This window comes from Kockovaella imperatae, assembly GCF_002102565.1.
Source record: "Kockovaella imperatae strain NRRL Y-17943 chromosome Unknown BD324scaffold_2, whole genome shotgun sequence".
NCBI classification, from domain to species: Eukaryota; Fungi; Basidiomycota; class Tremellomycetes; order Tremellales; family Cuniculitremaceae; genus Kockovaella; species Kockovaella imperatae.
In genome coordinates, this window is record NW_019028942.1 from 97,934 (window position 1) to 119,428 (window position 21,495).

Genomic DNA, 21,495 nt, shown 5'->3' on the forward strand with positions numbered 1-21,495 from the left:
CTCTGTACAAGGATGAACAGGAAAGTCGTCCCTGCTGACGGAAGAGGGGTCAGGGAAGTAGATTGATGTTGGAGAGTTCTCTGTGTGGTGTCGATCTGGAGAAAGCTGAGCTGAGCTGTTGTTCGTATCGTATTCGTATTCGTAAATAAAAGGCGGGCAGTGTAATAGAGACGGGGGGGGTGCTTGGGTTGAGGTAAGTTACGAGTTGGTGTGGGAGCGTGCCCGCGAGTCTGAAGAGGTAGGTATTTCGATACGAGTCACCGGAGAGGTGTCTGATCAGATCAGATCTGATCTGGTGAGAGAGACAGAGAGAGAGAGAGAGAGAGAAGTAAGAGGACAAAAGAGGGCTAACGGGAGAGAATGGGATTGGAATGGACACCGAAGAAAGGGAGGGGCGTGCTGTGAGACCGAACCGAAGTGCCACAACAACAAATTCCCATTTCTCACCCAAATTCAAACGCCGAAACGCCGAAGACGAAGCCAGTCAGCTTACTCGATTCTCCTTTTTGACATCTTGACAGCTAGCTAGCTATATCAGACTCCGACTCGGGTATACTTGGGATCAAGAGCTTTCCTCCTCATTGATCCATTCCAAGATGAAGCTCGTCAGGTGAGTTCTCCGAAGGCTGAGCGAGGAAGCGAGGAAGCGAGGAAGCAAATCCATTGACGCTGCACTCTTCCTCTGCAGATTCCTGATGAAGCTCAACAATGAGACGGTCACGATAGAGCTCAAGAATGGAAGTGTGATCCATGGGACAATAACGTGTGGGTTTATGGGAAAGCGAGCATGATGTTTTGAAGCGTCACGCTGACCTGCTTCCTCTTTTCTTCTCTTCTTTTCGCTCCCATCGTCTCGTATGACTATATGATCGATTGGATCGATTATTTCTTGCTCCGTTTGGGACGCAAATCTTGCGCGTCATTCCTCGCTCGCATCGCATCCTTCATCGTCTTGGACCTGGAATCCCGTTTTACGGACATGTCGTCCTCTGGCTGTTGCTCGTTCTTCACTCTCTGTCATGTCCGCCTCGTTACTCCGCTCGACGCGCGACCGCAGCCGTGGACCCGCAAATGAACACCCATTTGAAATCCGTCAAACTCTCCCTTCGAACCGCCGCACCTGGTACGCCTCCCCTCTCTCTCGACAGCTTAGCCATACGTGGCAACAATGTCAGATACTATATCTTACCTGATTCCTTACCGCTCGATACTTTATTGGTGGACGATGCGCCGAGAGCGAAGAAGAGGAAAGAAGGTGCAGCAGCCGCCGCTGGAGCCAGAGGCGCCAGAGGTGGACGTGGCGGGCCAAGAGGTAGAGGTGGACCGAGGGGCGGACCTAGAGGCGGTGGAAGGGGACGTGGATTCTAGATCTGGAGGGAAGCTCGCGACCTTTACAGAAGGCGAACCGAACGATTGTCGAGATATGGAGAGCAATTTGGAGGGTAGGATACAAAAATGTCGAATCACGTCTCGTGTACTGGACGCCATCCACTTGGACTCACACGCGCAACGTGAATTCGACTCGGGCTGGGGCCTACTGTACGATGCAGTCGCCCATACGTTACTCTGACGACCTGGCAGTCGTGCAAACGCCACATCAATGTATGCATCATCGCATGTACAATATGGAACCATCCCTCCTTCCAGTTGCAAGAGATATGATGGAATTTGAGACAATTTATGGATCTCTATAGACGATTTTTGGGACGCAAGTGAAATTCTAATACCCCTTCTTGACATCTACGACGTTGAAGAACGTCCCCTTCTCCCTGAATCGCTTGACATTCTCCATCACACATTCAGCAGCCGCGTCCGAGTAATGCTCATAATCTCCAGACGTGTGAGGGGTGAGCACAACACGAGGGTGAGAATATAGCGGGTGGTTATCAGGCAGAGGTTCTGGATCAGTGACGTCCAACGCTGCCCCGATCAGACCGTTGGGAGCGTCCAGAGCTGCGATGATGTCGTCTGAGGCGCGAGGTGGCAATCAGCATTCCGACTTTTGAGAGAGGTCGTGATTTTTCAAAGACTCACCGGACGGTGCAAGATCACCTCGACCAATGTTGACGAAGACTGAGCGATCTGGCATCATGTCTGGGATCGAGAAGATAAGCAAAATGGTCATGGCACTTCGGGAGGATCATCGACTCACCGAATTGCTCTTTGTTAAGCAAGTAATGTGTCTGGGGGGTCGAGGGTAACGAGCCGATCAGGATGTCCGATTTAGACAAAAACTCGTGAAAGGAGTCTTTGTCAGTCGTCGAGTAGTACTCGTCGGGGATTGAGCCTGATAGAAGAGTGTCAGGTCTGCTATTCGGCACGTAATTGTCCCAGATGCTCACCATCGGCATCACCGGTCCCAGGGAACATGAACTAGGGCGAGACGAAGATTAGCGTACTCTCTCTTCGCTTCGCCAACATCGCTGCCTCACCCCATCGTCCCCCTTTTTCGAACCACTCGAATTGGCAGCGATGATCCTGACGTTCATGGCTTTCAATTGCCTAGCAGCTTCACGAGCGATGGAGCCGTATCCCTGGTTGTGCCAGTCAGGCTCTATAGACAGATAAGGAATGGCAAGGCCATGACGCACCAGCATACCGGCTGTCTTGCCGTACAGTGTCATAGCATTGTGGACAGGGAGCTCAGACTTGGAGAACCATTTCTTGTCATCCTAGGAGACCATCAAGTCAGACCAGGCTCGATGCTACTCTTTGACATCAAGCAGTGAGACTCACTCGGGTCTTGTGAGTTTGCAGATAGGCAGAGTTGTACACTATGTTAATGTGTTTCAGTAGCGATACACACCACTCAATGGCTCCACGTACAGCTGATTATGGACATGACAATGTACTGAGGGATCGCAAGACTGTGAATGCCTGCGAAGGACCTAGCGTTAGTCATTGAGGTCACATGTGGAGCAACTTTGAGACTCACCGGATGCTGTACACAGGGCAAATTTCTTGTCCCATCCCGGATACGAGGTGAAGACTTTGGAATTGAGGGCAGCGTTGGCACCGGCTGAAGAGTGTCAATGTTGTTAGATTCGGAGCCAACATGTTTCTAGAGAGGAACAGCAGTGGGAGTTTGGGCGAATCAAGCCTTTTTGCTGGTCTCAGTGGCCCTCCGTCGAGGCAGAGGGTGGTGAGAACACAATCGGGACAAGACTCTTGAGCCAGACAGTATGACCAAGCGCGCCATTCTCCGACCATTCTGACGAGATTCGCAGCCCGCTCGCTAGCCTACTACAGTTTCCATGTTCTCGCCCCAACTCACCACTCATCAATTGGACCAACTTTGTCTTTTTCAACTCGTCCAGACTCTCAACCTCTTCCGGTAGCCCACGCCAAGTCGCTGCCCAGACTTCAATCTCTGCCAAATGTTCTTTGGAGATGGGTGACCCATCAGGATGGTAATGAACAGTCTTGAATGTCTTTTTGACTCGATCGAGCGTCTCATCAGACACTTTGTACAAGAGTGCGAGAGTCTGGAGTTGATTATTGGTCATGGTGTAGATCTTCCGCAGCTGGGTCGTGGTGTTGCCGATGATGTTGAGATTGATGATATCCCACAAGATAGTCCTGAGAAGAATGCCGAGGTACAAACAGAATGTAAGATCGAGTTGAGCAGAATGAGAGATGCGCTCCCCCCGCCTCCCTCCACTCGGCACTCGGGGCAGATCTGCGCCGGAAGGGAAGTTCCGAATCGTCATCATTCGGGTGTGTTATACATAGCAGTTAAGCTTTCATGCTCTCGCTGAGAGAGCTACGATGATTGCAGCGGAAAGGATACAGGATAGCTAGACAGCCTCTATGGCTCTGTCCACGGCATTGTATGCATGCATGCCTACCTGAAGCTGACTGGCCTCTACACTTGTGGGCTCGATGACTTTGTCCGGAACAACGGACCGATGCTCAAAATTTCGGCTATCTCCGACCCAGTTCCGTATCATGTCGAGTGAGAGATCCCTGTTGTGCTCCATCTGTGAACCTGGCCGTGCGGTGCTCCATTGCGCCATCACGCCGGTCTCACACACTGCACACGGATTTCTTACCACTCGCGTTCTCATCCCTGAGCCTCCTCTCCGCCATACGCATTCGACTTGTGTTTCGGCACAAAGTTCCAACCTTGTTCCACTGGACCCAAGAACATTTCCGAAATCTTGATCCAGTCGCCGACGAAAGGACTGCTGAGCAACGTCTCAAGTTCACTTCGACCTCGATAGGCAGGCGGTCTTTCGTTCAGCATCGGAGGCAGACGTTCGAGCAAACCAATAGGGATATACCGGTGTTGGAAAGAAAGCGCCTCGCATAGGAACCGACGGGTTTTGGAGACTCCCTGGGTATCAGATCCCCAGTGACTCAGGCCGTACTCGGCGAACTGGGAAACGGATCAGCAAAGATCACCGTGCGCATTGGAAGAGATGTCACTTCCATAGGCTTGCTCGGCTAGCCTCTCCACCTTGCTCACCTTTCTGATTCCATCCAACCTCTCCGTCGCACTGATATCCCATTCTCTTCTCTCTTTGACCTCTGTGAAGATCCAAGGCTTGATCAGTGCGCCCCTGGCGATCATCACGCCGTCCACTCCGCTCTTTTCCATTTCCTCGTAGTATGACTGGGCAGAGAAGCAATCTCCGTTCCCGAACATTGGGATGCGGGGTAAACCAGCTTCGTCGGTAGTTTCTCGTAGTGTGGTCACGCATTGACGGATGTATTCCCAGTCTGCAAGTTTGGAGTACCTCTGTTGTCTAGATCGCCCGTGAAGCTACGCGATCGGCATCATGAGCATATGATCAACACAAGCCTTGCATCAACCCCACTCACAGTCATGGCGCTGGCTCCCCATTCTTTGGCGAATCGAGGGATCAGCTTGTGCGCGTTGGGCTTGTTCATAGCAACTCCAGTGCGCTGTGGACAGGGTCAACCACCGACGACCACCGACGCGCATATTTAGCTTGAGACGTACGAATTTGACTGTTAAAGGGACTGCACAGATCGTCAGTCACATCGGTACCTCCGATGGAAATGGAATCTTGCTCACTGTCTCCAAGCGCCCGGTTCATGCCTATCAGGAATTTGCCCAGACGTCCAGGAGCATCCATTACTGCGATCGGCGTCAGTCCATTTCATAAGCATGAAGCTTGAGCACATACAAGCGCTACCTGCGCCTTGATTAAAGATTAGGTCGATAGGACATCCCTGGAGCTCAGTCAGAGAAGATGAAGGACAGAGGCTGTACTCACCAAATTGACATCGACAAAATCTATACCATCTGAAAACTCTCTAGCGAGCATCTCTGCACAAGGCACCATACGATTGGCGTAACCTCCTGCAATCTGTACACCAAAGGTCTTCTCAGACTGGTGTTTTCTGAGCAGTGCAAATTCATCCATTTGGCCCAAGACAAGAGGTTGAGCCAGAGCCATCTCGGAGAGGGTGATGGTGGCTCCGTAATCAACGCAGAGTCTTCTGAATGGCTAGCAAAGGGCACGACATGATCAGTCAACACCAGGTGTGTGCAGGGTATAGTGCTCACTAGATTGCCCACAGTGGTCAACGGTGCAAGGTAAAGTCCACCTTCGAAGGGTAACTTCCGCTTCTCCTCTGGTCGCAATGGAACGTCTAAGCTTTCCGTCTGACCGTCCACTACCCCGTGATCATTTGTCATGCCACTTCCACCATTCGTAGCGTTCATCGCTGCTTCCTCGTCGGTCATTCCATTCGGTCCGGAGACGCTGGTACTGTCCTGCTTCGGACGCCGGTCCCCTTTAGGTCCCAATCTGAACTCTTTTTGCGGCTCAATATAATGCAGATATTTTTCAGAGAATCTGAAGGGGTACTGCTACCGGTCAACTTCGAGACTGGACGGCGGAACCTGACCAGAGCTCACCGATGAAGATCTGAGATCCGCCACTGTGCCATATGCAGGCCAATTCGTCTCTCCTCTTGACCATTTCCCGTGCTTGCCCACTTCGTCGTGTCCCAGGAGCTCCCATCGACCGATGTGTGAAGGACCGGCAGTTGTCTCGTCGACTTGATCAAGATATTTGATATGAGCCCCGAGGAATCGACATCTCCATCCGAACGGACACCATCCGATATCTTTGAACACTGGGCATTCCGTCCCAAAGTCTAATGACTTTCCAACTTCGTCCTCTTCTACCTCTTGCCTGCCTGACGATATCACGCCGTCCTCCTTCGGACGGACGAACGGAGCTTCATCGTACAATGCGGATGAAGCCATGAACGATATATCCCGGGGTTTCGTCTCAAAGTAGTCTTTCCAAGAATGGGTGAATCGACAATTCCCCTCCTTTTCCCGAGCGCAGGTCCCAGTCGTCTCCCACGATTTACACATCTTGACATTGCTGTCCCTCATGATGGGAAAATGTCTCGACTTGTTCTGACCTCGTTCTTTCTTCGAACCAGGACCGCCCGCCGTCTTTCGTCGTTTGGATCCCCGAGCATCGATCGTCGTTGAGCCTTCAGCGTCATCGTCGGCAGTAGAGTACGGTGCTTCAGTGTTGAGAGCATGAGACGACGTAGATTCCACTGTTGGCACCTTGTCTATCAGATACCTGAGAGGTAAGATTGTCAGTTTGTGCTTAGGAGAAAAGTCGACCAGAGAGGAATGCCGACTTGCTCTTTTTTGATCGGCGCCTCGCCTCGAGACATGGATGGACGGTCATTCAAAGAGGTCTCTGGTCTCGGCGTCAATGCTGGATCCTCTGACATGCTGCTGCTGATGGTCATTGTCCCAGTCTAGCTCATGGGACTGGAATCTGATGGTGGACAGAGACGTATATAGCAAGCAGTTCACCAGCACTTAGGAAATTTCTTGATTACGTAATCACTCACATCCGGCCCAATGCCTCTTCCAGCGTGACTCCCAAACTCCATCCCATCTCATCTCATCTTCTCGTTTCTACAACACCTCGGAGGTTCACTTCTCCTGCAGCTACATCGGAAGGAAGAGGGTACAAGCTCACCTAGAGCTTACAGGCTACTCTCCAAGATGCCAGGCTGTGAGTGGGGATCTGCCGCGCGGGTCTGAGAATGCATAGCTGACGCCTTGAATCGACAGTCCGTTTCCTCGAACTCGTGCGACCGTTTATGTCGATCCTTCCTGAAGTCACTGCTCCAGAGAAGAAGGTGAGAGCGAGTGTGCAGAAAGAGCAGTGCTAATCATTCCATCCAGGTCATATTCAACCACAAAGTTCTGTGGACAGCAACAACCTTGTTGATCTTTTTGGTCTGCTCCCAAGTCCCACTCTATGGAATCATGTCTTCCGATTCGTCTGACCCCTTGTACTGGCTCCGAGCTATCATGGCTTCGAACCGTGGTACATTGATGGAACTCGGTATTACGCCCATTGTCACTTCTGGAATGATCATGCAATTGTTGGCAGGAGCTCAGTTGATAGATGTCGATTTCAACCTCAAGGACGACCGCGCATTATTTGGTGGAGCACAGAAACGTGAGTCTGGATGGATCAGAGCCACGGCGTCGCTGACAGAACCCAGTGTTTGCCCTCATCATCGCCTTTGGTCAAGCCACAGTTTACGTCCTGACTGGTCTCTATGGTTCCCCTTCATCTCTGGGACCTGGAGTCTGTCTCTTGTTGATCCTCCAGCTCGTCGCTGCAGCGCTCATTGTCATTCTTCTCGATGAGCTCTTAACCAAGGGGTACGGCCTGGGATCAGGTATCTCGCTTTTTATTGCGACCAACATTTGTGAATCGATCGTCTGGAAAGCCTTCTCACCCACTACCGTCAACACTGGTCGTGGACCAGAATTCGAAGGCGCCATCATCGCCCTCTTCCACCTCTTCTTCACTTGGAATGACAAGACTCGAGCCCTCAAAGAGGCGTTCTACAGGGAACGATTGCCAAACATCATGAACCTTCTCGCAACCGTTTTCATCTTTGCCCTTGTCATTTACCTCCAAGGATTCAGGATTGAGATCCCGATCAAGAGCTCAAAGATGCGAGGTCAACGAGGTGCCTACCCTGTCAAGCTGTTCTACACTTCCAACATGCCCATCATGCTCGAGTCAGCCCTGACCAGCAACGTCTTCTTGATCTCACAGATGTTGGCTGGACGATTCCCCGACAATCTTTTGGTCAAGCTCCTTGGAGTCTGGGAGGTGAGTAAAAATAATGGATTTAAGATGGCTGACCCGTGTCCAAGCCCCTTGAAGACTCTCCTTCGCAGCTCTCTGCGGTGTCCGGATTGGCCTACTACATTTCCGCTCCTCATTCACTCAAAGCCGCTCTTACTGATCCCCTTCACACCGTCATCTACGTCGTCTTCATCACTTCCGCCTGTGCCTTCTTCTCCAAGACCTGGATCGAAGTCTCCGGCAGCGGACCCAGAGACGTCGCCAAGCAGCTCAAGGATCAAAACATGACATTGGCCGGACACCGTGAAGCCTCCATCTACAAAGAGCTCAAGCGAGTCATCCCCACTGCCGCTGCGTTTGGAGGTGCTACCCTTGGTCTCTTGTCGTTCGTCGCCGACATGATGGGTGCTCTCGGAAGTGGAACAGGTATCCTCATGGCTACTACCATCATCTACGGCTGTGAGTGCCACATTGTGCTCGGGCTTGGCCATGCTGACTCCATTGGTCCAGACTTTGAACTCGGAATAAAGGAGAATGCCGGACTTGACGCCGCCGGGCTCGGAGATCTACGTGAGTTGATCAAATCGGTTAAAGACATCAAAAGCTCACGAGACCTCAGTCTTCTAAGTCCCTTATGATTGCTGTTGAATTCGATGCTTCTGGACCGGTAGCTCGAGTTCAACCCATCATACCGTACCTCCCCCCAAAACCCTCCTACCCTATTCTCCAATATGCCCCTCCTCATATCCTTCACCCCTACTCCCTTCTTTGTAGTCTGCAGCTCTTCGGCGGGTGTCGTCCTAGGTGCTGAGCTCTCACTACCTCGAAAAAGAAAATGCATTGAAGAAATGATCGAATGCGTGCCGACACGGGTCGAAAAGCTTTCAACCTTGACATTTACAGTGCGAGCTCGCTAACGCAATTGCGTCGTTGATTACATTGTCCACCCTTTGTCTAGCGTAAACATAGGCGTGTAGCGGACCGTGAAAGCTGCATTCTCGCTCGATGCTCCTTTAGATCAAATCTTCTATCAAACCTTCGATCAAAATTTCTGATGACATCCTTGTCCCGCCATGAATCCTCTAGACACGCCTTGATCCGTCATAGTCCTCATCGTGGGCTGACTTTGCCATCTCAATTTGTTCGATCTCTTCTTCTCGCTTCATACAATCTCGGACTGTTGTTGCTCCGCCTCCAGATTGGAAGCCGAGTCTAGCCTGTTCAAAGTGACTTCCGTCCGCCTCGGGTCCGACCAAGATACAGCAAATGATCCAAAAGATGATGACGCCGAGGAATAAGCCCATGATGGTAGCATAATCAGGGATAGATTTCCCCTTGACGATGATTCTGAATGTCGATCCTGCATCCGCTTCGATCTGAGCTGCTCCAGCGGAAGCTGCATTTCCTAGTTGATAGACCATACCTGCAAAAGTGGCTCTAAAAGCAGGAGGAGCAATTTCGCCGAGGTAGATGGGAATGACTCCGAGAGCACCTTGAACACCAGACTGTACGAGGAAAGCACCAGCTGCGAGGCCTCCAAAAGATGAAGGGAGAATCCAAAGTGGGATCCAGGCCGCTGCCCAGCAAACGCAAGCGATAATGGCGAGCCGTCGACCGATAAATTGCGAACAGTGACCCGCGACGGCGCCACCAACGATCGCTCCAACGTTGGCAATGATAGTGGCGAGTGAGGCGTGATGAGCGGTGAAAGATTTGGTCGTCTCGAGGTAGAGAGGATACAAGTCACCAGTGGCATGAGCCATGAAATTGAGTCCAGCCATCTACACAGGATCGTCATGGTCAGCACAGAATCTCTCTCTCTCTCCCTCTTTCTTTGCCACTCTATTCGAAATATGTATGTATTCGACTTACAAGACACAAGCCCCAGATGGATCTCAACCAGTTCGTCCTGAGCATACTCTTGAATTCACGGATGAAGTTCTTGGTCGCCTCTCGCGTTGAGGTGCCGCTAGCTTTCGCTTCTTCTCTGGCAAGCTTGAACGATTCGCTCTCGGGCAAAAGGGCTCTCAACAATGCTGCAAACAGGGAAAATCCAGCACCGACAAAGAAGATGGACTATGACAACTTTAGAACCGTCTAACCAAGTGCCTGACTCACTCTCCAAGAGTACTTTGAGTGAGGCACGACCCCGATGTTGATAGCGGCAGCGATGAGATAGCCCAGTGAGTACCCCTTAGTGGCGATTCTTGAGCCTAGGTCTGTGACCTGCCAGAACACCGCTCACCTGCTGCATGATACCGGATAAGAGACCTCTAGCTGCCACTGGAACGTTTTCAAGAGCCGTGCTGGCTGCTAGACCCCATACGCCACCCATGGCGATTCCGAACAGACTTCTGACTGCCAAAAATTGAGAGTACGTATTACAGAATCCTGAGCCGAGTTCAAAGACACAGATGAGGATCATGTTGCAGACCAACGTCCACTTTCTTCCGAATCGATCTCCAAGGATGCCAAAGATCAAGGCGCCAAGACTTCGGAACAGCAATGTGAGAGTGATGGCGGTGGTGATGTGCTTTGTGTCAACTTGAAATTGTTCCGATAATAATTTGAGAGTGAGCGAGACGCAGAAGAAGTCGTAGCCATCACACGTCCATGCGAACCAACCCTTGATGAAGTCAGTATAAGCCGTGTCATTGCAGTTTGCGTTCAACACACCACAATGAACATGAGCCACGCCTGGCCACTCATTGACTTGAGAGCCTTGAGTGGATTCTTGCCATAGTCTGGGCTACCACTCTTGGAGCTCCAAGTAGGGATCATTCGACGGAGGAAGGATGCTTCATCAGTGGCATGCCAGCCAACTAGTTGGGTTTTAAACGACCAGTCGGTCTCGTGAATGGACATGTTGTCTTCGTCAAGTTTGGACATGTCTTTGCTTTGAGTTGAAGGTCTTTATAGATTGTAAACAGGAATCATGGGCACACTGGGGTCTTCTCACGCCCTTTTTGAGGGGCTCGATCTGGAGTTGATGAGAGGTAAGTGGGGTAGACTAAGGGCTTTGACCAAGACGCCTTGAGCCATCGACTTGACAACGATGTCTCCGAATTTCGGCTTTGTATGCTTGGGCGACGGCTTTTATCGGTCGCTCTGCGAAACTCGTTTCTGACAAGCTTATGTCACGCTGATCTCTGCTAGATCTGAGAGTGAGCGAGCGAACAAGACGCCTGCCGCCACAGCACAAGATGTAGGAAAATCTTGGCTTCGTACTCCTTTCGGGTGGATCGGTCCAAATGGCCTCTCTGCTTCTACGAAGCTCATCTATAGGCTATTACAATCAAGCGCATAGACTCCGCAGGCTTTAGCGCGATGGTATGACTCGAATAGGCAAGTAAGCGTGCGGAGAATCATGCATCTAGTCGGTAAGTGCACCAACCCCGCGGGAGAGATCTAATACCGTAGATCTCATTTTGTAGAAGAAGACGTTTCAGACCGAACAAATCCAATGGCTCTTTAACTCTCAGAACCGAATATCGCCGATGGACATTGTTCATGAGATTTACAAGACGACGATGCACGAGTATAAGAAGGTGAATGCGTTTTGGTAGAGTGATCTTTAGTTACACCGACTACAAGGCACTCCATCATGGCGACGCAACGATTAGCTGCATGGGCCACGAGCCTTCGACCCGAATCCTTGCCGGAGGGAGTCAAGAACGCAGCCGCGAGATCGCTGTACAACTATGTTGGGTGTGCGATCGGAGGATCAAAGCATCCAACAGCGACCAAAGCATATGATGCCATGACGCCATTCTTTGGCCAACCCACTTCCACACTTCTTGGACAACGACGCAAGGTCGATGCTCAACATGCAGCCCTGATCAACGGTATTGCGAGCCATGTCCACGATTACGACGATACACACCTGGAGACCATCATTCACCCCACTGGTCCCGTCGCTAGCGCATTGTTGGCTTTTGTCGAGTACAGACCGAAGTCTACGGCTGGCACGGAGGTACTGTGTGCATTGGTAGCTGGCATTGAGGCCGCTTGCAAGCTTGGTCTTTCGGTCTGGCCACACCACTACGATATTGGTTGGCATATTACTTCTTCCACAGGGAGCATCGGCGCCGCTGTAGCCGTTGGCAAGATGCTGGAACTCGACACCGAAGCCATGGCTCATGCTATCGGTATCGCGGCAGTCCAATCAACAGGTATGAGGGAGATGTTCGGGTCCGATACAAAGTCTTTCCATGTCGGCCGAGCCGCTCAGAACGGTCTGCTCGCAGCCATGCTCGCCTCAAAGGGATTCACGAGCTCTCTCTCGGCATTAGAGGCCAAGAGAGGCTGGGCAAACATCGTCGCTGGAGGTGGGACACCACGACTGGATCACTACATTGATCAACTCGGATCCATCTGGGAGATCGAAAAGAATGCTTTCAAGCCTTTCCCTTGTGGTATTGTATGTCATCCCGCTATCGATGGCTGTATTCAGCTACACCATGAGCTCGCCGAGAAAGGTATCAAGATCGACGACATAGTCAAAGTCGAGGAGAAGGTTCACCCATTGGTCATAGAGTTGACGTCGAAACGAACACCATCGGACGGACTCGAAGCCAAATTTTCAGTCTTTCATGGTTCCGCCGTCGGTCTGCTCCTGGGCAAAGCTGGGCCAGCACAGTATGAAGACAGTGTGGTCAGAGACCAAGCGGTCATCTTCCTTCGGGATCTTATCGACGCTCATTCCGATGAAACCCTCATGGCGGACGAGACGTACTTGACGGTCCACCTCAAGGATGGCTCAACACTCGAGAAACACATCGAGCACGCCGTCGGATCACTCGAAGTTCCGATGACAGACCAACAGCTGATTGACAAGTTCATCGATCAATGTTCGGCTGTCGTGGGCAGCGACAAAGTCAAGGGTGTAAGCGATGCTTTATGGAGATTGGGAGACAGCGAGGATGTCAAGCAAATTCTACAGGGCATGTGAGACATTTCGACACTGCTCTTTACATGATATACATCTCTAGAATACATAGAGTGATTGGCCGGTTCTGACAATCACGCCGGGGAAGAACCTATTGCATATCTCTTTACGAGGGCTTTCATGGAAAGCTATACTCAGGTGCAGCGAGAACCTCTTCGAGGTTGACAGAAGTCACTGAGAAAGGTTCATGGGCGCCTTCCATTGCTCCATCATATGTGTCACCACCATAGATCAACAGATGGTTAGGCAGACAGCGCAAGATCTCAACGGCTCGGGAGTAGACTGCCCCTGCTGGTGTGCCGTGTAGTTCCCATTTATCGGGATCTCCTCCAGCTGTGTTCGTAAAGACTCCAGTGTTGTCCGCATCGGAGACGATAATGGTTCCCAGCGGTCCGCCATCCTTGCTCCAAACGACATAAGGAGAGGCGTTAGGAGCAGTCTTATTGTTCACCACGAGGGGGATATCTGGACTGGGTCCAAAGTCGACAGGGGTATCTGCCAATTTGTAGTGAACTGGATAGTTGACACCGTATGAAGACGAGTTGCCAATGGGCGTCTCATGCACGAGGATCCACTTGTTGACAGATTGAACATGAGCGATGTTGGTCATTCCGGGTCTCGCGTCATACGGCTCCAGAGCGACGTCGGTAACGACTGGACCCCAAGTCTTCAGGTCGTACGAGACCTGATGGGACAATTGTTGGCCGTGTTCTGGGTTTCGCTGATCAGAGTAATAAGCTATCACCGAGTTGTTCCAGGGACTATGAGCACAGTCAGCTGAAGCATCCTCTGGCAAGATCGTCGACTCACAGAAACTTCGGCTCCCACACGGGCGTCGCCCCATTCGTCGTATTGGCTCTGCCACCCTCTGCAACGTGACTGACAAACTCCCAAGTCCTGGCACCATCTGTACTGGCATACAGGTCGATGCGGGTAAAGTTGAGCCCAAAGATATTACCACCAGCTAGGATGGTACCCTCGGGATATCCTCCCAGAGGGAAAGTCAAATGAGTGATGGCGGGTTGAGCGGTGAAACCGACACCTTCAACCTGATCACGCAGATCGGATACATGTTCCCAAGAGGCGCCACCATCGTCCGACCGGAAGATTGGGAAGTAAGGTGGTTGAGGTCCTCTGTACGCCGTAGTGGCAAGAATGGACCCATTTTGAAGTTCTGTGAACCTCGGATAACTGACACTGGCATTCCCGCTTGTCGTCATGATGGTGTTGTTGGTAAAGTAACCCCAAGGCGTGGCCCCGGTTGTAGGTGCGGCAAGTGCCACAGAGGTGAGGCTGAGCGCCACCAAGTGAATCATAGCATTCATCGTATCTTCAAGTGATGGCTAAGTTCCTTGAACAAGGTCCTTGAACAGACCTCGATGCACTTCGAGCATGTATATATATACATAGGGCATGGAGATTCTACCTCGGTATAGCGTGGACCATTCTCGGGAGGTTGTTGAACTTTGAAGACTTTCGGGTCATTTTCCTTAGCGTGGATCTGATTGTAATCTCGGCTGAGCCACCACGGGGATCACCGATGCGCCCCTCCATCCGTCCATGCATGGGCTCCAACTGCTGGAGACCGACACATAGCTTGTCAGCAATGTTCGGAGCGAATCCGGTGGAATGGGACAATCAATATGCATGGTCTTCAATGTAACGGTATACGGTGTTCGAAGTGCCGGTCGACCGGGCAGGCTGCATGGCGACTTGATTGACTCGATTCCTCCTCATGTGGAGGTGAAAGGGAACATGCGGTCCTTTGTACAGATCCTTTCGTTGACCTGGACTCCTCAAGAAGGCAAGGCGATGTATTAAGGTCTCCTGAGTGGAAATTCCCCCCACCTCGCTCTTCAACTCAAACCACAGCGTTTCGCAGCACATACAGCCATACAGCCGAGATGAAAGACCGGACTAGTTCCATCCGGTCATCGAGCACCGCACTCTGGTCTCTGGATCCGAGTCAAAGAGTCGAATTCAGAAACTACGGTGGGCGTAAAGTGCGCAGCGTCGCTCCTTGTGATACTATGAACAGCGCCTTATCGCAGATCTCACTGACCGCAGGCTCCGAGGTCTGATCACTCGTCAATGCTTATTCTCAAGGTGCCAGAAGTCTCCACATGAGTCAACAGAGGTCGACGGCTGGAGACTCCAAAGACCGTCTCAGGCAGAGCTGGATTCAAAGTGGAAGGCTATCTGTGATCAGTTGCAGTCCCACACGAGTGACTGAGAGGGGATAGCATTGATCCGAGGTCGTCTCGCATCCGATGCTGCTGTTTAGTGAGTCACGCTACGATTTCAACAGAGGCTATACGTGCGGTGGATATGTCACTCAAAGGCATGCATACTTTAGTCTCAAGACAGCGCTGTTGGGCTAGCTTTGCAAGCTGTCACGAGGATTTCCAAAGATCTCAGTCGTGACGCTCTTCCTGAGGAGCAGGACCGATCCAGAAAGACAGGATAGCTCTCCCTGATTCAGTCCTTTCCTGCGAGTCGACGAAGCCTCCCTGTATCTCTGTCTCGTCCTCCTCATCAGGTTCCCAAGACTGGATGCTAAGATCTCTGACCACACCCTGGTTCCCTCCGATCAAGTCTGGGATAGTCTTGTAGTGAGTGTGGCTCAGATCGATGAACAATTTGATGTTCTCATAGTCCTCAGCAAGTAATTGTTGACCTTCAACGTCAGTGATATTGGCAGTTAAGGTGATTTGACTGAACTCAGTCTTCCATTCAAGCCAATCCTTCTCAGCTTGCTCCACCTTTTCGTTGAAATCTGGGCAATCCAGAATGAAATCCCCATTGAGACGGCGATAACTGACAGCGCCAGGCGCACCATACTCAGGAGCAAACAAGCTAAGACGGACAATGCCACTGTCTGCCGGCCGTCCATGTATGGTCATTGTCGTCACTTGCTCCCCTTCACTCGTCTCCATCCAAGACGGCAGCGGGATAAAGGCTCTCAAATCGTCCTTGTATTCCAACTCAAGCTCTTGGGGATCGCCTCGGAAAGGGTATGGATCCAGATTGTGTAGTCGGGTCTTGCTGTCTTCTGCCTTCACAAAGTGAGCATGGCAAGGCAGGCATCGAAATGACCAGCCCGAGGAGCACTCAGCTCCCTTGGCACTGGACATACCCTCCTCAACCGGGAGAAGGACGTCGATGTCACTGAGGTCGCATTCTGCAGTGGTGTCGTTAGACTCGGTTTGCTGTATGGAGCTCATTGCGATCTTATGCGTCGTGGTCAAGTCAATCGAGACTCCAGTCAGTGTATCACAAGGATCGATGATTCCCTAATTCTGTGGAAGAGAAAAGGATAAGGGCAATACATCAGTCATGCATTGGGAACTTCTTCTTATAGATCGATGGAGAAGAGCTGTTCCCAATTGTCTGTGGCACGCCATGAAGGGAAGTGCTGACTGGCTTCGCAACTCGAAGTTCGCACAAAGGACAGGCCCGACCAAAGTCTTGGGGCTCGCCACAAAGCCGCGGCCAATACGCCATCGAACACGTAGACTCCCTCCGAAGACGGTTCGAAACTCTTTGTGACCCCTGTCACGGTGGCCAGTCTTGATAGGCTGTTTCTGAAGATAAGTGTGTCTGGACAAGTGACATGATACATTAAGAAAGACACGTCTATGGGTGAACGAGTACCATACCGGTATGTATGGCAGTCGTGCGCAGGTCTACCATCCTCCCATCCTGCCTCCTCCATCCCAGTAGGCGTCTTCAAAGCCTTCAAACGGATTTGCCGGGACATCCTTGACAGACTGCATCTGGACTTCTAATCCTTTCAATTCTTGCGGGGTGAGGTGCTTTACAGCAGAAGGCTGTATTTTCATATCGGTACAGAGACCTCTAGAGGGACTAGTATACACGTCCATTCGGAAATGGTTGAGAGCGGGAGATGAGTAAGAATCGTTCAAAGGTCGTTTCTGAATCCAGACATCAGTAGAGGGACCGATTGGGCACGACAGAGACATTACTGACAATATGAGAAAACAGGTGTCCTCTGCCGATACCAAAGTCCAGGAGATGTTTCAGCAGATTGCTAAGAAGGGAGGTGAGTCATATGCTCTAGGCAAATCAACCCATCCGCTCACGAATGAATGAACAATGGTAGTGCCTTCCGCTCGTTCACAGATTCTACCAGATCGTATTGAACGATAGAGCTGGCGCAGGAGGTCAGAACTCGTCCGTCGCACTTTGCGTTTAGAACGACCCACTGTCCGCAAAACCTATCTGCATCCCAATCGTTGAGCATGCCCAGCGAGCTCATCCATCTTGAGGGGTGAGCCCAAGTGAGCCCTAAAATCTCAAAAGCCCATCGGAATGTGTCCTTGTCTCCACCCGCCATGTGGAACCAGAACTCGTGTGATCCTGTCAACGAGGATCATGAGCGATGCGCATTCGTTCGAGTCAGTCGCTTAGAGCTCACGTTGCATGTAAGCCGCTATTAACAGCGCTGCGTAATTTAGGCCATGGTTTCCTCCCTTGTCAACGACCAGCTGGCCAGACTCTATTGTCCAATGATCCAGCGTACATTGCTGACCTACCAAGCGCCAGATGGCATTGCTGGGGTGGTCTTTGTACAGGTCAGGCCAGAAGGCTGCTCGACCATGTGCAATATAGAGAGGACCGTCGAATAGATGGCTCGGATCGCGTAGCGGCACATTGTCTGAACATGGTCAGACTGATCGAGGGGACTTGATCCCACCTGAATCGAGGTACAGGACCTCCTGGAATGAGGACTGAACGATTGCCAGACCCTTGAGGTGAAAGTTCTGGCAAGCTTTAAGCACTCCAAATGGGCTGTTGATGCCTACCTTCCACAGATTCTCCTCCTTCTCGAGTCCCTGCACCTGCTCAAATCATGAGCATCGGAGCCATGCAGACCTGCATACTCACAGCTTTCACCGTACCTCCCAGTCTCTCGATCTCTCGCCTCTCTTGCCAATCGCCAAACTCGCCTGGAAAGTGGAACACTTCGACGGGTAGAGTGACGCCTACTCGCTTCAGTTGTTTGAGGAGGAATTTAGAGCGTTCTACCGTGTCCTGTGGTGGTGGAGTCAGCCGTGTACTGCCGACATACAGATACAGAACGCACCCTGTTACCTGCAGTCAAGACTATGCCCCTTCCTCGACCCGTGCTGACACCATCAAAGACCACGCTCACGCCCTTCAACACCTTTTCTTCCAGTTCCCTGACGATCTCAACTCGGCGCTGGACGATATCATTTGTTGACAATGCAGTCCAGAAGTCTGATTCTCCCCTCAGTTGATCCTGGTTGACCAGCTTGTCCGAAATGTCCGCAGGGCAACCGTCAAAGTTGGCCCCTTGAGCCTGGTCAAGGGTCTCAATTGGTCTACGAAGGAAAGAATCGAGTCTGCGAGCCAATAATCGGTTTTCTGGCGTGTCGAACTCCTTTGGAAGGCCTGAAGGAAGAGCAGACGCGTATATCTCAGGTAATGGTGAGAAATTGAGAGGTTCATGGTCGAGTGAGAGCTTAGCGATGGGATAAATGGATGTTAAGTCGGATTTGGAAGACGCTGAAAATAGACCACTGCCCGGATGGGTGGTTTGCCAGTATACCATGTAAGAGCAGGCCAGTAGGCCTGCAAAGGCGAGCAAAGACGTTCGCGAGAGCGACCGCATTGCTCTGACGCCCTCTTCTACTGATAGCTGCGCCAGTCGTCTATGCCAGCCTTGGGTTTGTCACTGATGCCGGTTGCGGTTCTGATGTCATGGAGATCTCATTGGATTGATCCAAGATCGCACAACTCCTAGACAGTCCTTTGTTCAGCAGGTGGATACTCGAGATCATCGGGACTGTGACCTCACCTCTGAGTACCTCCTTCGACCTCACGGTGCATGCATGATGACCCACCCAGCAGAGCCCAGATGGGGGATGTTGATAGTAACCAACAATTCAAAATCAATGGACACTGTGATCTCATTTGATCAGGGCCGGAAACAAAATCGTTTCTGGTTGCCCGAGTGGCCGTACGGTATCAGAGGAATATTACAACATGCCCCGTCTCGAGCTCTATCCCGCCTTCTCCTCTCGCAGCGGACTGACTCATTGTCCATCACCGTTACTCTCTGTCTCATTCTCCTTGCTCAAAGAGTGCAAGAACTGGTCAACGTCAAAATCTTCTGCGGCGGCAAAAGCAGGTGTATCGAAATTGTTGATGCTGTCCGCCGTCGCGCCGTTCATCGATCCACCTTGAGAAAGACCTGTCGTCACTCCATTGAGATTTGGAACTCCAAGGTTGGCCAGTGCGTCCGCATCTAGGCCACTAGTCCCATCATCTGTTGGCAGATCCAAACCCATGCTTCGGATGAGAGAGTCGATGGACTCTTGAAGCTTTTCCACGTCGCCTCCCATGGCTGCTGCCTGCTGATAAGACTTGATCAAAGCATCGTTATTTTCCATGAGGGCAGTTTGATTGGGTAATGGAGAGAAAAGAGCCAGAGTTGGGTCGGTCTGAGATGGCGCACTATTCCCGCGTAGGGTAGTGCTGGTAGTCTGAGGCTGTGCCTGGCTGATTCGAGGATCGATGTTACCGCCCGGAGTCTGCAATGCTTGACCCTGAATAGAGTTGTTGAGCGAGTTGAGAAACATCTCAGCTGCTGCGGGAGATTGCAAAAGGGATCCAATAGTGGTTTGCAAGATGGATGGATCAAGGTTGAGCGCTTGGGCAAGTTGTTGATCCGTTTGTGTATTATTTCCATATGGTATCATCACTCCTGGGTCTTTCGCACTCAGATTGGGATTGGCAGGATAGGTGGTCCGAGGGTTCTGAGAAGTATTTGAGCCTGGGCTCCGGGTCACGGGTGATGCTTGAAGTTGTGGAGAGTCGTCGGGTAGGGCTTGGAATCGTTGAGATGTTGATGACCATGTTTCGCTGTTCGCAGATAGTGGCTCTGGCTTGAGTGAGCCCCGAGATCGCTTTCTGCCGACTTGCGGCGCACGATAGCTCGACGAGGGTGTGGCAGATTCTAGTGAGACATCAGCAGGGACCGGGCAATAATTGCTCACCGCTAGGAAGCTCCACGATCTGACCATTCTCATCTACATCAGCCTCTTCTCTGCCGTCGCTGATCATTCTCTCTACGCCAACTCGTCTCCTCTTCTTGCTTCCGCTCGGGTCGTCAAACCCGCCATCCTGATTCGATCTTCCCATTCCGCCTCTTCTCATTGCCTCCTTTAGACCCTTCAATCCCTCTCCTTCTGTGCCAAACAGTCTCTCCAAAAAGGTGACGATCAGGTCGATCGTCTCCTCGTGCTTCCTATGTATATCCCGCGCCTCCAGAGCTTCTCGCCAGAGGTGCTCATTGCTCGTTTGCAAGGCTTTCAAATCAGCGCCTATACTAGCTTGAGTTTGTCGGATGGCAGCGATACCAGATGTAATGGCTGATAGGTCCAGCATCTGCTGTCCGGTCGGACCGACCAGAACGCCTCCTCCCGCTTCGCCTTTGGTGGACCCGTCGGTGATGAGGTGCACAGGATGATATTGGTTGCCACTGAAAGATTCAGCTCCGCGGCCAGAAGCTGGCATATTGACGCCTGGTCGATTATTCTTCCTTGTCACTCTCCCCAGGAGCTCGGGATGATCTCGTTTGAAGCATGGGTTTGTGAATTCCCATAGTTCGGAGCCATCTGGATTATCGGATTTGAGCACACCAGTTTGCGGCTGTGGGACCTTGTCTGCATGTCGTCAGCTCCAGTTAAGGGGTTCCGGTTTTAAGCACGCACGGAAGCCATACCTGTGGCATGGGTCAGCGATCTGTAGGCCATCTGAAGGCAGAGAATTCTCACATATTCAGCTGTCTGACGAAACTGGAAAAGTTGGAATGCTTGAAGAATCTAGGCAATAATTCCTTGCCGAAACGCTCCGTGTTCGGGACTGAGCACCGTAAGTGAAACAGTAGCAGGGCACATGCACAGTAGACCTCACCAAAGAATGATGTGCCGGCATCAGACCAGTATATCAGCTCATCCGTCGCTGAATCCGATACCATGCTACCGAATAGTCAGTTAACAGGATATGACACGCTGCAAGGAATAGGTCACACCGACCTGAAAAGTTTATTGAGGAAAGCCGGCACTTTTGTCACTTCACCCTTATCATCAATAGTCATGCCCTGCTTGGATATCCCATGAGTGGATCCGGCAGAGATCTCTTTCAAGTCGGATGCTGAGGGTGTGTCGCTGTCCGGGCTCGCAGGCTCCACTTTGGGCGACCTGTTGATCTTCGACGGGCCAGCGACAGCTTGAAGATTGGTAGTCATATCGTAATCCAATACTACTGAAGGTCCGTCTCTGCTCGCTATTGCCTCCAAGGGAAATTGTCGTCATGCAACCCCCCGAGGCCGTCGACCGAGGGTGAAAGGAAGACCGAATCGGTATATCTCCCAAC

General features: G+C 51.5%; 9 protein-coding genes across 9 annotated transcripts; 3 read left to right on the forward strand and 6 right to left on the reverse strand.

The window, feature by feature from the left end:
• Positions 1-596: 596 nt before the first annotated feature.
• BD324DRAFT_640844 (hypothetical protein) lies at positions 597-1,368 on the forward strand (the record flags this gene model as incomplete). The annotated part of the gene is made up of 3 exons (XM_022017376.1): positions 597-610; positions 689-765; positions 1,058-1,368. The coding sequence occupies 3 exons, from the start codon at positions 597-599 to the stop codon at positions 1,366-1,368; spliced, it is 402 nt and encodes a 133-aa protein (XP_021873369.1).
• Positions 1,369-1,645: 277 nt separating this feature from the next.
• BD324DRAFT_221774 (D-isomer specific 2-hydroxyacid dehydrogenase) lies at positions 1,646-3,696 on the reverse strand. Its single transcript, XM_022012213.1, has 10 exons — positions 3,275-3,696; positions 2,936-3,019; positions 2,827-2,877; positions 2,737-2,774; positions 2,592-2,672; positions 2,433-2,534; positions 2,343-2,373; positions 2,153-2,287; positions 2,035-2,094; positions 1,646-1,968 (listed from the first exon to the last, which is right to left on the reverse strand). Exons 1-10 carry the CDS (start codon positions 3,504-3,506, stop codon positions 1,721-1,723), a joined length of 1,062 nt encoding a protein of 353 aa, XP_021873370.1. The 5' UTR covers positions 3,507-3,696; the 3' UTR covers positions 1,646-1,720.
• A 108-nt stretch (positions 3,697-3,804) lies between these two features.
• On the reverse strand, positions 3,805-6,864 carry BD324DRAFT_614253 (tRNA-dihydrouridine(47) synthase [NAD(P)(+)]). The gene is made up of 10 exons (XM_022014577.1): positions 6,644-6,864; positions 5,891-6,578; positions 5,537-5,839; positions 5,244-5,477; positions 5,154-5,199; positions 5,042-5,104; positions 4,967-4,986; positions 4,825-4,908; positions 4,469-4,765; positions 3,805-4,378 (listed from the first exon to the last, which is right to left on the reverse strand). The coding sequence occupies exons 1-10, from the start codon at positions 6,751-6,753 to the stop codon at positions 4,064-4,066; spliced, it is 2,160 nt and encodes a 719-aa protein (XP_021873371.1). The 5' UTR covers positions 6,754-6,864; the 3' UTR covers positions 3,805-4,063.
• A 44-nt stretch (positions 6,865-6,908) lies between these two features.
• BD324DRAFT_597025 (putative Sec61p-like protein) lies at positions 6,909-8,981 on the forward strand. The gene is made up of 7 exons (XM_022013871.1): positions 6,909-7,025; positions 7,085-7,152; positions 7,199-7,478; positions 7,525-8,147; positions 8,192-8,582; positions 8,634-8,693; positions 8,743-8,981. The coding sequence occupies exons 1-7, from the start codon at positions 7,016-7,018 to the stop codon at positions 8,748-8,750; spliced, it is 1,440 nt and encodes a 479-aa protein (XP_021873372.1). The 5' UTR covers positions 6,909-7,015; the 3' UTR covers positions 8,751-8,981.
• Positions 8,970-11,115, reverse strand: BD324DRAFT_597030 (major facilitator superfamily domain-containing protein). The gene is made up of 5 exons (XM_022013873.1): positions 10,800-11,115; positions 10,369-10,749; positions 10,242-10,316; positions 9,996-10,199; positions 8,970-9,904 (listed from the first exon to the last, which is right to left on the reverse strand). The coding sequence occupies exons 1-5, from the start codon at positions 11,010-11,012 to the stop codon at positions 9,206-9,208; spliced, it is 1,572 nt and encodes a 523-aa protein (XP_021873373.1). The 5' UTR covers positions 11,013-11,115; the 3' UTR covers positions 8,970-9,205.
• A 133-nt stretch (positions 11,116-11,248) lies between these two features.
• On the forward strand, positions 11,249-13,219 carry BD324DRAFT_644347 (2-methylcitrate dehydratase). The gene is made up of 2 exons (XM_022017591.1): positions 11,249-11,503; positions 11,544-13,219. The coding sequence occupies exon 2, from the start codon at positions 11,728-11,730 to the stop codon at positions 13,072-13,074; it is 1,347 nt and encodes a 448-aa protein (XP_021873374.1). The 5' UTR covers positions 11,249-11,503; positions 11,544-11,727; the 3' UTR covers positions 13,075-13,219.
• On the reverse strand, positions 13,190-14,387 carry BD324DRAFT_575469 (Sialidase; the record flags this gene model as incomplete). The annotated part of the gene is made up of 2 exons (XM_022013128.1): positions 13,190-13,832; positions 13,882-14,387. The coding sequence occupies 2 exons, from the start codon at positions 14,385-14,387 to the stop codon at positions 13,190-13,192; spliced, it is 1,149 nt and encodes a 382-aa protein (XP_021873375.1).
• Positions 14,388-16,757: 2,370 nt separating this feature from the next.
• Positions 16,758-18,667, reverse strand: BD324DRAFT_575648 (mannosyltransferase putative-domain-containing protein; the record flags this gene model as incomplete). The annotated part of the gene is made up of 9 exons (XM_022013137.1): positions 16,758-17,006; positions 17,062-17,122; positions 17,175-17,243; positions 17,298-17,451; positions 17,510-17,749; positions 17,789-17,855; positions 17,898-17,933; positions 17,980-18,126; positions 18,179-18,667. 9 exons carry the CDS (start codon positions 18,665-18,667, stop codon positions 16,758-16,760), a joined length of 1,512 nt encoding a protein of 503 aa, XP_021873376.1.
• Positions 18,668-19,151: 484 nt separating this feature from the next.
• On the reverse strand, positions 19,152-21,367 carry BD324DRAFT_648233 (hypothetical protein; the record flags this gene model as incomplete). Its single annotated transcript, XM_022017805.1, has 6 exons — positions 19,152-20,074; positions 20,115-20,783; positions 20,832-20,842; positions 20,895-20,982; positions 21,034-21,098; positions 21,156-21,367. The coding sequence occupies 6 exons, from the start codon at positions 21,365-21,367 to the stop codon at positions 19,152-19,154; spliced, it is 1,968 nt and encodes a 655-aa protein (XP_021873377.1).
• Positions 21,368-21,495: the final 128 nt, after the last annotated feature.